A 17,661-nucleotide genomic window follows, 5' to 3' on the forward strand; every position below is an offset into this window, starting at 1 on the left:
CAATTTGTGTTCTAACTTTAAATTTGATTTGATTTGATTAAAGGTAACTGACTATGAGCTACTAACCTACAATGTCATCTGAAAATTGAAATAACACTGTATGTTTGCTGAAGAGCTCCAGACTGGATAATGACATGTTAATAGATAGAGTTCAATCACAGGCACTCATTTCCTTTTATAATTAAAACTATGGGATATTTTATTATGTCAAGTTGAATAAAATAGAAGGAATAACTAAGAAAATATTTTCCTGCCAAGCTGTCTCTTCAGAGCTCCCTTAATCTCCTGGTTCCTGAGACTGTAGATGAGGGGATTCAGCATGGGGATCACCACCATGTAGAACACGGACACCACCTTGTTCTGGTGAGTGGAGTAGCTGGACTTGGGCATCACATAAATGAAGGTAATGGTCCCATAGAACAGAGTGACTGCAGTGAGGTGGGAGGTACAGGTGGAGAAGGCCTTGTGGCTCCCCTCAGTGGAGCGCATCCTCAGGATGGTGATGAGGATGTAGATGTAGGAGACGACAATGACAAAAACTGTGACAACAATGATGGAGCCAGCAGAAAATGAAGGAACAACTGAGGGGACACTGACATTAGAACAGGAGAGCTTAACTAATGGAGCAAAATCACAGAAAAAATGGTTGACTCGATTTGGTCCACAGAAGAGCAAAGAAAAGAAAGAAATGACATAAGAGGAAGCATTAAGGAAACCCCCTGTATAAGCCACTACAAATAACTGGAGACAGACTTGTGTGGACATTTTGGTGGAGTACAGCAGTGGGTTGCAGATTGCCACAAAGCGATCATAGGCCATGACAGCCAGAAGGAAGCACTCCACTATCCCAAAGAACACTGCTGAACCAAGCTGGGTGGCACACCCAACATAGGAGATGGCGTTTCTCTCCACCAGGAAGTTTACAAGCATATTGGGTGTGACAGAAGACGAATAGCCTATGTCAGCAGAAGCTAAATGGCTCAGAAAAAAGTACATGGGATGATGGAGCTGAGAAGAGACTCTGATGAGAATGATTGTGCTGAGATTGCCACAGATGGTCACCAGGTAAATGCACAGGATGATCACAAAGAGGAAGACTCGGAGGACTGGATCCTCAGTTAAGCCCAACAGAATGAACTCTGTCACTGCAGTGTGGTTCCCAGTGACCAGGGAATCCATGGGACAGTGGCTGCTGAAAAATGAACCTGTAAGGAAAAAATGACATGAAAGTATTTATAAACAATATGGTTTCATTTTCATTAATGTATATGGGAAGTAAATAAAGATGGTCAAACACCAATAGTTATTTATGTGCAATAAATTACTGACCCTATCAGTAATTTTAAATTGCTTTTAGCAGAAATGCCCAAAATTCCTTTATATAATCTTTTTTCATATATTATATGGTTCCCCAAAATACACCTAAAGAAGATTTAAAGCCAAACAAAATACACAACAGATGAAAATGACAAAAGTGAATGCTGAATATATTAGAAAAAAACATACGTAGAGTTTGAAAGACTTTAATTCTAGCTAATATTTATTACACGCTTCCTAATTCTTAGCTGTATGCTAAGAATCATATATATACATATTTGTTTATATATAGTTATTACATTATTCATATACTATTAATCACTTTTGTTATTTCTAGATTAGTTAATATAGTCTAAAGGATATTATGTAACTTGCACAAAGTTACATATCAAATCATCAAATCAGAATATGAACTGTAGGAAATATGATTGTCCATTGTTTTAGTAACTATATAATGATATCATTTAATACTAGTGAGCATGTAGTCCATTATGCCTGATAATGAATGAACAGAAAATTCTGTTAAGCCTCCTGGTAACTGAAGTGTACCAGGATTGCCTAGGTTACTAAATACTTCACAATATGTGTAAGTTAAATATGACCATTTTTTTAAAAGAAGAAATAAGTTTGTTCTTGATAGTAAAGTGAGACATGAATTTCACATTAGGGTTATAAATGAAGTTGCCTATTATAAACTTTATAAAAATTTTTTTACATATTTGAAGCTGAAAATATTTTTTACTAAGTAGCTTAAAGTATCATAATCACTGTGAAATGGGCATGATTGAGAGTATATAAATATAATATTCTAGTAAATCAAATCACTTCCTACCATAACTGCAATTTTGTAGCATAAAATAATATCATTGTCAACATACTATATATAGTTGAATAAAGTATAGATAAAAAACTTAAGAAGAATCAAGCTAGGGGCCCAGGTTGACCACCTTCTTCAAATTCTCTGATGGTAAATACACCAAGCTTTTTCTAAAGTTTGCCTTGAAACTAAAGCATCCAGATGCTAAACAAAGTATTTATGCAAAGATTTTTTTCTCTTTACATTTTCAGATCATCAATGTAAATATTTAAAAATGCCAAAGCATCTCAACACTAGCATTTTGGTAAAGTGCCAAGTTTGCATAGTGCTAAAAGACTTATGTGTAAAGAACAAGAAGATAATGCTAAGTGAAGTTAGCCAATCCCAAAAAAACAAATGCCGAATGTTTTCTTTGATATATGGAAGCTTATTCATAGTGGGATGGGGGAGCATGAAAGGAATAGACAAACTCAAGATAGGGTAGAGGGGTGGGAGGGGAAGAGAGGGGGCATGGGTTAATTAATGATGGTTGAATGTGATGATCATTATTATCCAAAGTACATGTATGAGGACATGAATTGGTGTGAGTATACTATGTATACAACCAGAGATATGAAAAATTGAGGTATATATATATATATATATATACAATAAGAGTTATAATGACTTCCACTGTTATAAATAAATAAATAAATAAGTTTGAAGAGAAATCGTTAGCTCAACATTTACTTATTTAGAATTGGCACCAATGTAGTCTTCCTTGCTTGCTTAAAAACTGATTACTGTCAATTTTTTCTTTAAATTCCTATTTTATAAGGAAAAAACCCAAAGCATTTGCATTATTTTTATTAATATTTGTTTGTTAACAAGACTGAATTTTTTCTTTGGTTATGGCTCATCAATTTTTAATATATATATTTTTGCAAATGGAAAAATAAAAGAACAAGAATCTTGGTAACTTGGGCTGTGACTGTTTCTTCCTTCCCCTGAAACCAATGGTGAAACAGAGAAAATCAGCCAATATTGCCCACTAGCTCATTGCTTAATTATACCTGCTCTCTTTCCACACTACCTTTTGTGAGCACAGATAATTTTAGAGATTAAAGTTATCTCAAGTGGTAAATAAAAATCAATGCATCCGATTCATTAACAAAAGTCAAAGTCTTACCTCTTGAAATAAGAACCCATTCATCTTTCAGTAATAGACCAAAAACATAGTGGTTATATAGCTATCTTTTACTTTTGTTCTCCTCTGGGGATAAATCTCTGAAGACACTAGAGATTCAAACGTGAATTCAAAGGCATCATAGAGTATCATTATTTTCTGTAGTAGATATTGAGAAGTTCAATTAAAAAAAAAACAACCAATACTTCAAGATTCTGTTAATTCTCAAGTGGTCAGTTTGTTCATTTGTTTCTATATACCTGCATAATTTCATAATCTTTGTTTAATAATTACTAAAGAATATAATATGTCTTATTCAAATTGTTTTATTCATAAACATTAGTTACAAGTGAACTGTGATATTTCTGATTAAGAAATACTCAGTGCTAAACTTCATATATAAAATGCCAACCTTATCTTCGATCATTCAATATGTGTTTATTGATAATTATTGTGTATTGATATCTGTAACACATGCCATTATGTACCTTGGGGAATAGGATGTGAAACTTCAAGGAAAGTTGAATTTTAAGTAATAAATATTTTAAGTCATATACATTCATTGCAGAGCACACATAAGTAAATAACTGTCTTGAGAGTTATACAAAGAAGTACACATTTTTAAAAAGATGTTTGGATGTCTTCCAGATAAGAAAGAGTCTCAAAGCACTGCTTCTTGAGTAGTGCCTTGTGGTGTAGCTGGTTCATAGTGAAATGCAAGAATCTTCAACTTGAAGACTTAGTCTCACCCTCATTCTCTTACTAATTCTAATTTAAGAATCTCCCATTTCAACCTCTGAAAACTCTCATTTGAGGAGTGGGTTTACCACAACTTAGATAATAAGAACCAATACACACTTAAAGCTCACTTTATGCCAATAATATGATAAACATTTTACACTCACAACAAACTGATGAGATTGGTACTTTTATTGTTCTCATCATTTAAATGAGAGAACTGACACTGAAGAATTCAAACAATCTGTCCTAGAAGGTCCACCTCACTGTCAGATTCCTGCTTCCAGTACCATCCAGCAAAGTATCTGCTTCCAGGCTCCGCTCTTTCTCTTTCTCTGAAGCTTATGGCCTTCTGGGAGGCCATCAGCCACCTATTGAGTCTCTATGCAAGACTTTCCAGATGTGGAAGCAGCTAAGGTCCCTGAGTACAGCCCCAAATAATGTAGGCTGGAATGCAGTGCATACACATAACCTTAGCTTTCAGATGGACAATTCTAGAAGTCCATCTCTGAGTTTCTACCTTGGCACAGTTGAACCAAGATGCAGTTGTTCCAGCTATGACTTGGATTATACAACCAGGAAAGTGGACATCAGGAGAAGAATAGATCTCTTACTTGCAAGAATGGATAATCTAAAATGGTGAATATCTTGTTATATATAAAATAACAATAAAAATCTATTGTAGTCCTTACCATTCCCTTAAGATACATAAAACTCAGGGTGGGGTTGTGTTTCAGAGGTAGAGTGCTTGCCCAGCATGTGTGAGGCACTAGGTTCGATTCTCAGCACCACATAAAAATAAAATAAAGGTACTGTGTCCACCTATAACTAAAAACAAATAAATACATATTTTACAAAATAAATAAAACTTACCAAATAAACAATTTATATTATTACCTTGTGGTATATTTTTGGAGAAATATGTCAGATATAACAATGATAACATAAAGGTAGCATTAAAAAAATAAAAATATAAGGTCTCAGAATCTTTATGTTTCATAATATTACTACACTATCAACTGTACATACATTGTGAAAATTTAAAAACATAAATTATAATCTCGAGAAAAATCATTTTAAAAGTAATACAAAGAAATATGACTAAAATACCAGAAGACAAATTAAAATGGAAGTAAAAAATTTTAGATAATCTCAAAGAGGGCAGGAAATGGAAAGAGAAAAATTAAAAGTCTGATCAGGAATACATATCAATCAATATCACTCTTAATGGTGAAATACTAAATATCTTCTATCTTTGTTGGGGTAAAAGGTAATAAAGTCTACCCTTAACACACTTTTATTCAATATTATAGTGGAGGTGTCAGATATTGAATTAAGTTAATTAACAGCAATGTAAAAAACCCACAAAGATTAAACAGAAAAAAAGTAAAACTCTCCATTTGTACACAGTTGTTTTTGCAGGAAATTCTAAGAAATCTATAAAATATATACTAAAACTAAGTCAGTCAGATAACACAATAAAACCATCAAAAATTCCCAAGAAATTTTATTTTATTTTTGTTATTATTATTTTTTTAGTGGTGCAGGGGATTGAACCCAAGGCCTTGTGCATTCGAGGCAAGCAATATACCCACTGAGCTACATCTTCAGCCCCCCAAGCAATTTTATTTTTATGTGATACTATCAAAACAGAAAATAATTATATTTATAATACAACAAAACCATAAATATTTAGGAATAAATTTACAAACATCTGTGAAAATCCTGCTCACTAACAATTTTAAAGAAAAATTAAAGAAGACCTAATTAAATAGAAAGAGATATATACCACATTCATGGAATGGAAATCAATATCATTAAGTTGTCAATTCTTCAAAAATTGATCTATAAATTCAATGCAATGTGATTAATGTTCTAATGGTACTTTTTGTATAAATTAGCAAGGTAATTCTGTATAGAATAGTGAGAGCAAGTTTAGAAAACTGCTGTTTTCTAAACCAAACAGAATAGTGAGAGCAAGTTTAGAAAACTGACAAGTTTACAGGATTCACATTGCATGACTTCAACACTTACCACAACCTAAATTAATCAAGACACTATGATATTGGTGAAATCATAGACATACAGATCACAGGAACAGAAAAGACATTCCAAAATACATCCATGTTTAAACCATGTTTGTATCTGACCTTTGTTTTTGGACAAATGTTAAAGACAATTCAATGGAGAAAGAGTTTTCAGCATATATTACTTAGACAACTAAATACCCATGTGGAAAAAATGAATAACTATTAAATCATACAAAACACAAAAATTGAATTAAGATATTGCATATATAAATATTAAAGACAAAATTAAATACTTTTACCATTAAGTATATAAGAAAATATAATTTTAGAAATTGCAAAAATAAAGAAATTAAAATGACATACTAGATTTTCTTAAAATGTAAAATGGTGGCTCCTCAAACAAAAAATGAAAAACTGAAAAGGAAAAGCAAACATTTGCGATATATATATATGACAATGAGCTTGTATATAGAATCCATAAAGAAATCTTAGAATTGAATAATAAGATAATAAAGAACCCATATTCTTTAAAATGGGGGAAATATTTCAACAGGCACTTCATAATAGGGTATACACCTGACCAATAACACAATTAGAACTGCAGCAGTCTGGCTGGGCACAAATCACTCAAGCAGGAACAAACTTTATTTCCAAACTCCACCAGCACACTCCCCGGGAACTTTCCTGAACGCCACCCACGTGGCCCTCCAGGAACACACCACACACCAACCGGAACTCCCACCACTGGAACTTCCAACCAAGGAGAACTCTTCAGGAATACCCTGCGAGAGCTCAACCGGAACTCAATGGGAACTCCGCGAGAACTCAAAAGTCGTCATCTTAATGGCTCGCTGGCGTCACCTCTCAACCACTACTTCTGGTAAAAATGCCATGCGTCATCCCGACTCCGCTGTGGCCCTCAACATAGAACTTCAGTAAGTTCTAATTAATTGTTACAGATATTTAGTTTGATAAACTGCACCTATTAGCTTTGAGGTTCGGGAACCCAGTGGAGCCCATCCAAAGTGCTCCTCCTAATAGATTTCATTCTTAATGACCATAATTTCTTTTTTTAAGTTATTTTTTATTATTTCTTACATACATCACAATAGAGGAGTGCATTACATTTATAATTTTTTTGCATTGCAATTCTTAATACACCTTTACACCACAATTTATCAAATCTCTGTTTGAATATAAGGTATGTTGACAGCAAATTCACATCTTCATACATGAATTTTGTATGATGATGACCATAATTTCTGTTTTTGTTATTACATATTATGCATGTAAGGGCATCTTGGTTGATATGGCATTTGTGTTGAATAATTAATGATTGGCAAAATTTGAGATTAGCTAAGTTCCAAACATCTTTCCAGATGTAAGAAATATGACAACAAGAAAAATGCAGAATTCAGTCAAGAGATACTGTGTTCAATGGAATACCATTTGATCATAAAAAAGATGAAATCCTGTCATTTGTGATAACATGCATGGTATTATGCAGCTGTGAATGGTATTATGCAGGCAGATCATTGTGTTAAGTGAACTAAGCCAGGAACAGAAAGACAAGTACTATAGGATCTCAGTCATACACAGACTATAAAAAGTTGGTTCCATAGAAGTTGAGATATGAATAGTGGTTACAGGATGCAAGAGGGAAAGTGGAAGAGATTTATCAATGGATACTAAGTTATACTTAAATAGGAATAAGAAATTCTGTTGTGATATTGCACTGTAGAGTGACCATATATAATAATAATATAATATGTATTTCAAAAAGCTAGAAAAATGATTTTGAAAGTTTTTACCATAAAGAAATGATGAATGTTGGAGGAGATGGATGTCTCATCTGATTTCAACAATATACGATAAACATATGTGTCCAAAAGCCACATGGTACTCCACAAATATGAACAATTACTATGCTCTTACGTATTACTCAAAAATAAATTTAAGAAGTTTTTAAGAATATTTTTTAAAGATAAAAAGTGTTGACTGGTTTGCCATAAGATGTAAAATTTTGAGAACAAATGTTGGAGATAAGACTTGATAATACATTGGGTTGAAGATAAGACAGATGGTAAATAATTTGAGGGACAAGATGATGAGAGAAGCAATTAAAAGCCATTTGCAGATGTCACAAATGTCACTGTATAACTGCGGATTTGGATAAAAGTGAATATTCTTTGTAGGCAAAGTCTTCTACAGCAGAGTTGCTCCAAGAGAAAGCAGTAACAAAGGCTCATACTGAGTGTTCATTTTCTTCCTACCTACCTTCACTTGTTTCTCCTGGGAATAGTCTCATCACACCTCATTTTTCTGTCCTGTGAATAGAGTATTAGAGAACCGAAGGACTTGGAAATTTTTCAGAATCATAAAATAAAGGTAGTAAGCAGAGAGTAAATATGTCTGCTGGAATCACTTTTATGACAAAATATCTTTATAACAATTCATTTTGAAGAATAAGAACAAACTTATCAAAAAATCCCATTATATGTTAGAGTTTTTAAAGCACATGTGTGGACATTACAATAGAGGATAGAGCCACAGACACAAGACTTCTGGTATCTAAAGCAGTCTCAGGAGAATAGTCTCCAGTGGCCCCAGGACTCTCATTAAAATCTGCATGGTTCCAAGTTCCACCTTAAGGAATGAAGAAGACACTAACTTTAAGTTACAAGAGACTCCAATTTCAGAGGGGACTCAACACAGACATTCAAAGGGGAAAACTGCCTTAAAACTTATCCCTGAGTTATAACATATATGAAATCCAGAAGAGCCACAGAAGGCAACCCCTGAGTTGTGAGACTACACTCTTCCTACTGCTTAGTTACCTCCTAACTTCAAAAGACTGGGAGGTGAATCTCTTTCTTTACAAGGTGGGAATAAAGGGAGTTTATTTTTTCACTTCTTATAGTAGACATTATTCTATGTCTTGGAATAATATAAGGCCTATGAGTGTGATAGAAGGTATTGAAATCTCTATGGAAACAGGTAAGTTGTAAATTAAGGATATTGCCAGTTCTTCATTCATGGTAAAGATGAAAATTGTATGGGGAAAAGACTGTAAGAACTGAAAACACAGAATAAGATGGCAAAATCCAGCTGTATAAAGATGGTAAGGTTTGGAGAAAACAAATAGAAAGTTTGACACAGTGTTACAGGCATCTTGTTCTCCAGTGGCTGCCAGGGTCACTGGAGTGATTAAAATAATGTCATACTGACAAAGCTCCTATCACTGCTGTGCTTGAATAGTATGAGCAAAGCAGGATTTACCATCAGCATATATGACAAGGATCATAAAATCAAAGACTCTTTAACCAAAATCACTGATGAAGATTGTATAAACTACACATACCCTGATATCTTTGAATCTTCTCTCCATGAACTCATCAAGAGCTTGTGATAAGTATGAGTGATGCTGAAGTTTGAAGACTTTTTTTTCAGCCTGTTTGTTTTTCACTACTCATTCATTGAGCAAGAATGGGGAAAACATCAATCCGTGCATTCACATTACTAAGTGATATGATTCTTCAAATCTGTTTGGAGATGTTTATAGCAGTACATTTCATGTTTACAGCAGTACAATTCACAATAGCCAAGTTAAAGAACCAACGTAGGTGTCCATCAACAGATGAATGGATAAAGAAAATGTGGTATATATACACAACAGAATTGTAGTCATCCATAGAGAAGAATGAAATGATGGCATTTGCAGAAAAGGAGGTATAGCTGCAGAATATCATTTTATGCAAAATAAGAAGACTCAGAAAATTAATGTACTTATGCTATTTTATATGTTTCTCTTCTACAGAAGCCAGAGAGAAAAAGGCAGGGAGGGATCTCATGAAAATAGAAGGAAGATCAGTAAAGTAGATAAAATTAGGGAAAAACAGGAGGAACTGGGAATGAAATTGATTGAAGTATGTCATGTGCATGTATGAATATGTCACAATGAAACCCACTTTTGTGTATAATTATTGTGCACCAATTTAAAATTGCCTAAGATAACCAAAGCAATAAAGAAACTACCAATTTCTCAGAAAACTGCTTATAAAAATAAATAAGTAGCCAGGCACGGTGGCACACGCCTGTAATCCCAGCAGTTCAGAAGACTGAGACAGGAGGATCACAAATTGAAAACCAGCTTCAGCAATTGCAAGGCGCTATGTAACTCAATGAGACCCTGTCTCTAAATAAAATACAATAGGGCTGAGGATGGGGCTCAGTGGCCGAGTGCATATATACATATATAAAGAAAGAAAGAAAATTGCCTTAGAAAAGAAAGTCAATGGCAATGTTGACTAATAACATAACAGGTCAGAAGTAAAAAGTATCCATTTGGAGAACATCCAGCTATCTTTACTATGTGTCAAAAAGTATTTACTAATACACTTAAGTAAAAATAATGGAAGCATTTGTGGAGAATATGGGATTCTTTGTTTTTCCAACAGCCATTGCACAATTCTTAGTCAAATATCTACATTAACCGACTTTGACTGTATAATGAAGGATACAACATTTTAAAACTAGTCTGTCTCTTCCCTACCTTATACAGATGTCAAGATATGAAAACAAACTTTTTTGATTTTTTTTTCTTTCTCATCACAGTACAATAGGTTGGGAAACAAGAAGAAATGACAACACTGCAAGGGAGAGTTAGAGAGGCTTCCCAGGGCAAGTGACATTTGAATGATCTTTTCAGTACAGTTAGGTTTTCATCAGACCAAAAAAAAAAAAAAGACAGAATGAACATTTTAAGTAAGACAGACAAGATGTGCAAAGTAGAAGAACGAGGAACTGACTTCCTGAATTTGGAAAACAACAGACTATTCTCACACAGGGGAGGCTGGCAGCAGGAAATGAAGATGGACAGGTGAGACCTTGAACCCATGCTAGAGTGAGTCCACATGTGGAAACTTAAAATCAATTAGCCATGCAAGTGGTTCTCCAGACTCTCAACACTCTGCAGCAAGTATGCTCTGGAGGTGCACCTACCGCCCACGTCTCCAGTTTCATCTCAAACAAGACCATCTTAATAGCATTTATATCTTTGGGTAGCTATGAGGATCTATGAGACAGCATAGCTGAAGCATGCATATGGATTAGAAGTTATTAGCATTTCATGGCATGTGAGCAAAGGGAACACAAAAGGCATCTATAATGAAGTGATAGAGCATGATGATAGACTTGATATAGAACACTCCTAGACAGGAGGCAAGAGGTGGTGCAAAAATCTAAATGAGTAAGATAGCAGAATAGAAGAGACCTTTTGAGCCTAGAAAAAGTGGACAATAAGAGAAACTGAGTTGTCCAATGAATTGAAGCAAGGACCTGGAAAACATGTAAAACTCTGATAGAAAGTACAATGAAGGAAGGAAAGGAAGCAGGCAGAGAGAACACCATATGCCAAGGAGCAGTCATCTAAAGGATCAGGGTGTATTTGAAAAATAGAGGACATATTGTCCTACTTAAACATAGGGCAGGTAGAGGCTGAGCCAGGAGATTTATCTTGCTATCAGTTTGTGAAATGCACTGAAGCTCCGGCTGGGGTATTTGAATTTCTTCCTATCAGCAGTATATAGCCAGGCACTGTTGTTGACAGAGCAAATATATCCTATATTTAGGAATCCAGCATCTGGTCAGTGTGGTCACATAAAATGAACCTGTAAGAAAGAGACTTGTGACACACATTGAAGGAGGTGCTCAATTCATCTTATAGGGAGGCTTCAAGGCAGTAGCAGAGGGATTTAAAAAACAGACATAAGGAGTCCAGACATCTGGAATTCTGGAAGTGACTTCACGGATGTAAAGATGAGAAAAAGTAAAAAACAGAGCTCATGATAGCTCTCTAATATCTACAAATAGCCCAATTAGAAAACTCAGGAGGAAGGATATGACTGGTTCTGCTTTGAAAATTTTGCACTGAAAATCTGGTGTTGGAGAGATTCCAGAAGAAATTTTAAGTATTTTTTCATAGAGACTGGAATTAGAGGGTGGTAAAAATATAAGTGGTAACCCAAACAATAAGAGTGGAAAAGATATTCCTATAAAGGTTACTATAATAGACTGGGAACCTTCAGAGGAAAGGCTCTTTGTGGAATGGTCTCAAAGAGAAGCTGTGTGAGTCTTGGTTGAAGATTGCTTGAGTAGACCTGTGGCCCACCTTCAGGTCTTTATGGTAGCTGAGACTTGTGTCTATAATGTTCTCTCCCCTAATCTTTATGTGTTGTTTACAGATTGTCATTCGCCTCTCATTTAAGTATATTGCATCCTCAGAGAGGGCTTCCCTGACTGCATAAACAACAATAGTGATACACTCCCATTTGACAGAGGTGCTACATGTCTGGTACTAATGTGTTTCCCATGCAGTTAATCTAATGGCATATCATAGACATTAGTCAATTCATGACATTTGATAGCCAATTAAATACTCCATACCTCACTTTCATCTTTTGTAAATCCAAATGATAATTCCCACTTCACAGACATGTGAGGATTATGTGAGGCAGAGTTGCCTAACCCCAACGTGTTTTCTGGCACATTACCAGTACTGAATAGTTGCTAATTAACTTCTATTCTATTCTATAGCCAAAATCATAGAAAACAGAAACTCTTCAAATAACAATATAGTTTCATCTTTTGTCTTCTTTTCCCTTAATCTTTGTAAATCCTATAATTTACAGTGTCTCTTTCTCCCTCCCTCTCTCTCTCCCCTCCCCCACACCTCCATTTTCCACCCCTGCTTTCTTATTATTTTTCTTTCCCTTCATCTTTGTGCCAGAAGTTAAAATCAAAATTCTTTGGAGATTCATCATATTGGTTTCCTGCCTGTGTCTCCCACATGAACTGATGTTTGATGAATAAATGAAATAGAAATGTGACTTGAAAAATTGATCTAAGGAATTTGAGTTTATTCCTTTCAGGTCTGGAATGCAAAGACCATTTACCAAGCATACTAGCTAGAAAATATCCTGGAAATTCTACCCAAAATTCAAAAGTTGATCCAGATATCATGACCAGAATATGACATTTTGGAGTGAGATAGTATCTTCAAATTCACTTGACTCCAAGGTAGCCCATTATATTTTAGGAGGCTGTTTGAAAAGAATTTTGATGAAAATTTCCTAAGAACTTTAAAATCATTGATGTGTTTTAAGAACTTGTTAAGAACTACTAATAGAGTATATTACAAGCATCAAATATTATCATGGACCTGAACCCAGCAGAAGTAGCAAGTTAATTATATTTATCAGGTCTAGTCATTTTCACAATGGAATCACTCTGGAAGCCACTGGATGGTGGGGTGCTCTGATTTAAACAGAATTGCACTGAGAACAATATCAAAGTTCTTTTAGAAAATTTCACTGATGTCTTAAAAATGTTTAAATATTAGCCACATCATTTTAAGTAACTTAAATGATTGAGTTATTTTATTTGTTCAATCCCAAGTGCCAGTGTACCATTAGATTACAAGAAGTATTTGAAAAATATAGTATCACAAAACCAGTGGATGAAAGCAAAGAGATTTTATTCATATTTTCCCTCTTCCATGCAGATCCTAAGTGGAGAAGGGAAGGATCAAGAGGTTGTATGAGTAGAATCCAAGAAGATATTTGGTCCCTCTCTATGGCGTAATGATTCTGTACTAGAATCATCACTTGAGCTCCTGACCTTGATTACAGTTAGGTATATTTAACTCCCTCTTTTCCAGCTCTTTCTTAAGAATTGTCTTACCATAAGTCTGGTATGGTGGCACATGCCTATAGTCGCAGCTACTTGGGAGGCTAAGGCAGGAGGATTGCTTGAGCTCACAAGTTTGAGACCAGCCCATGCAACATAGTGAGACTCCAACCAAAAAGAAAGAGAGAAAATGAGTCTAACCCTTGCTCTAGATTAATGTACAGGTGACATCAATACAGAAGAAGCTTTTTATGAACATCTCAGAATCTTGACCTCAAGCACATATACACCTATCATGTAAAGTTGCTGTCACCAAAAAGATGGGCAATCACACAGCAGTAAACACATTCCTTCTATGGGGATTTTCCAGTTTCCCAAACCTGCAGAATCTCCTCTTTGTAGTGATTTTCTCCTCCCATGTGACCATCCTACTTGCAAATGTGTCCATAATGGTGGCCATCAAGCTCAGTCACAACCTCCACACCCCCATGTACTTTTTCCTCTTTGGTCTGTCCTTTTCAGAAACCTGTACCACGATGGTGATCATCCCCCGCATGCTAGTGGACTTGCTCTCAGAGAGCAAGACCATCTCCCTTCGGGAGTGTGCGACCCAGATGTTTTTCTTCTTTGGCTTGGGAGGCAATAACTGCTTCATTTTGTCTGCCATGTCCTATGACCGTTACACTGCCATCCACAACCCACTTCATTATCCCATCCTGATGACAAGAAAGTTCTGCTTCCAGCTCATGATGACTTCTTGTATGGTTGGGTTCTTGGTTTCTCTGTGCATCACCATCATTATATTCAACTTCTCTTTTTGTGACTCTTACACCATCCAGCACTTCTTCTGTGACATCTTACCCGTGGCCAGCCTTGCTTGTGATTACAATTCCTATCATGCAATGGCTATTTTTATGCTCTCTGCCTTCGTGTTGGTGGGCAGCTTTATTTTAATTTTGATATCCTACATCTTCATTTTGTCCACAGTTTTGAAAATGCCTTCTACAAAGGGGAGGTATAAGGCCTTCTCGACTTGTTCCTCTCACCTCACCGTGGTGTCCATTCACTATGGATTTGCTTGTTATATCTACCTTAGACCAAAAAACATCAACTCCTTCCGTGAAGACATGCTGATGGCCGTGACATACACAGTGCTGACACCTCTGCTGAACCCCATCGTCTACAGTCTAAGGAACAAAGAAATGCAGATAGCCCTTAGGAAAGTACTAGGCAGTGGCAATAGGTTTATTTCTCAGATGATAAATAAAAGACCCCTGAACATTTAAAAGAAAATTACAGAATGTTGATAAATAAAAGTGGATGAAGTGGAATACATCTAATAAAAACCACAACTTTAGTACAAAGCAACTTAAATATTATCTCATTACCTGATATGTCCTTGTTTTACCATTTTTCTACTACAAACATAACACAATTTTAAAATATTTTCCAACATTATAATACATATGCACATATAAATATAATAAATATAACAAACTTATTTGGAACATAGGACTTTCATAATAGCAGTTGCCTATAGGGAAGGAAGAAAATTATAAGATTGTCTAAAATTTGAATGGCAGTATGTTGATTGGGGATCCCGTTATAGTGGATTTATTCTTTATCAAGTCCAAAATAGCCAGATATTTTATTCATTTTAAATATCTTAAATGGTTGAATTATTTTATTCTTATAAAATATCATTCTTTTATTCTCTCATGAAATAACTCAGAGTTAACTTCATTTTATGTTTTATTTTTCTTCTGACTTATTCCCTGGGTAACAGGGCAAAAGACCTGGGGTAATTTTCTATTTTTCAGAAATATAAAATGGAATCACCTACATTCCAAATGTATTTGAACAAATTGAATTTTACTCACTTGATTTGTTTTTACGATGGATGAGAACAAATTCTATTATATGTGTTTCTATAACCACAGTGGTTTTATCAGAATAAAAACAAAATTTTATGGACATCCCAGTGAGTTCTAGAATCAGGAGAAGGATGGCTAAGTAGGAAATACTAGCCTCACTTCCCTTAAACACAAACACACACACACACACACATACACACACACACACACACCAAACAATAAGGAGACAGTTACCACAAATAGCCATAGAAAGGCTCCAGTTCAGTCAAGAGCATAAAGTAACACAGTGTAACAAAAATGATAAATAAGAAAGAAGGAAGGGGAAGGGAAGGAAAAAAAATGAAAATAACCCCACAGAAAGGATAACTGGAGAGACTGGCTTAGTGGATTTGTCTGGAGAGGGAGAGAAACAAGGAAGAAGTGTGGGCGCTATCTGTATCGTTCAGTGGTTGTCATCATGGTGCCCAGTGGCCTGCTTGGAGGAGGCTTTTCATAGTCTTTGCTGCTGAAGGCATTAATAGTCCCCAGGACAACTGTGAACTCTCCACAGCTTTCACAGGAGAGGGCCCTACAATGTTCATTGGCACTGACCCCAGCAGCCAGCTCTGCAGAGGACACCTGCAGCTTTCACCACTAAAGTAACCAGCCGTCACTGCTGCTATGGACCTCCAGGAGAGGGAGCACTCCTCTACCCCCACCCTCATCTGAATAGTACAACCTGGGGTCAAGAAATGCTCACCATCTCTNCGAAGAGCATGAGAAGAAGATTAACATTAAACAGAGATGAGAGGTGGGAGGGAAAGGGAGAGAGAAGAGAAATTGCATGGAAATGGAAGGAGACCCTCAGGGTTTTACAAATTTACATAAAAGAGGAAGTGAGGGGAAAGGGAAAAAAAAGGGGGGGGGAGAAATGAATTACAGGAATTGATTCTGCAATCTGTATACGGAGTTCATAACCCACTTGAATCAAAGTGTGAAATATGATATATCAAGAACTATGTAATGCTTTGAACAACCAACAATAAAAATTAAAAAAAAATAAAAATAAAAGAGCTGCCACACACTCAACCCTACACTTTTTCCCAGATCTGTGTGTACTGCACTTCAGACTCTGTCTCTGTGGCTGCTCTGTGTATACCCATAATCCAAAATCCAGCTCTGTAGTTATTCTCTACATTTAGGAGCCTAGACACAATTGCATGACTATTACACAGTCACTCACCCATCAAACATTCATTCCACCATCACCACTTGGGAGCCTATAAGCCAGACCTTGTGCAGAGTGCATGATTTCAGCCATGCAACAGCTACACTCCACCCAGCTATCACCTTGTACCCACTCACAGTTGAAGATCCTGAACCACCAAAATCAGTCAGTGAAGTCTGAAAGGGCAACTGCTCCATCAACTGCACATTGATGGACAGAAGGCTACAAGAAACAAGAAACCAAACAAATGATAACATTAAAGAAACAATAATTTTCAAGAGAATGATTACAAAGAAATGAAGACCTAGGAATTCAAAATAATGGTTTCGAGGAAGTTCAACAAGCTACAGAAGAACATTGATTGACATCTTGACAACTCAAGATGTCAAGAAAACAATACACAACAAAAGGAAAAGTTTAAAAGAGAGAAAGAAATCATAGAAAATATCAATAGTATGGTTTAGATGTGAGGTGTCCCTCAAAAGCTCATGTGTGAGATGATGAGAGAAGGTTTAGAGGTGAAATGATTGGATTATGAGAGCCTTAACCCAATCCGTGAATTAATCCTCTGATAAGTGTTAACTGAGTGGTAACTGTAGGCTGGTCGGGTGTGGCTGGAGGAGGTGGGACCTTGGGGGCATGCCTTTGGGGAATATATTTTGTCCTTGATAAGCAGAGTTCTCTCTGCTTTCTGGTGAGCTGCTTTCCTCCACCCTGATGATCTGTCTCAACCTGAGTTCTGAGGAATGAAGCCAGCCATCTATGGATTGAGGCCTCTGAAACCATGAACCCCAAATACAATTTTCCTCCTGTAGTTTTTATTGTCA

At 35.8% G+C, this 17,661-nt stretch overlaps 2 protein-coding genes across 2 annotated transcripts; one reads left to right on the forward strand and one right to left on the reverse strand.

The window, feature by feature from the left end:
• Window positions 1–234: 234 nt before the first annotated feature.
• LOC107134065 (olfactory receptor 502) lies at window positions 235–1,180 on the reverse strand. The gene has a single exon (XM_015476203.2). The coding sequence runs from the start codon at window positions 1,177–1,179 to the stop codon at window positions 235–237; it is 945 nt and encodes a 314-aa protein (XP_015331689.1). The 5' UTR covers window position 1,180.
• Window positions 1,181–13,867: 12,687 nt separating this feature from the next.
• On the forward strand, window positions 13,868–15,039 carry LOC107157867 (olfactory receptor 10T2-like). Its single transcript, XM_015504288.2, has one exon. The coding sequence runs from the start codon at window positions 14,074–14,076 to the stop codon at window positions 15,037–15,039; it is 966 nt and encodes a 321-aa protein (XP_015359774.1). The 5' UTR covers window positions 13,868–14,073.
• Window positions 15,040–17,661: the final 2,622 nt, after the last annotated feature.

Source organism: Marmota marmota, unplaced genomic scaffold (assembly GCF_001458135.2).
Source record: "Marmota marmota marmota unplaced genomic scaffold, marMar, whole genome shotgun sequence".
Lineage (NCBI taxonomy): Eukaryota > Metazoa > Chordata > Mammalia > Rodentia > Sciuridae > Marmota > Marmota marmota.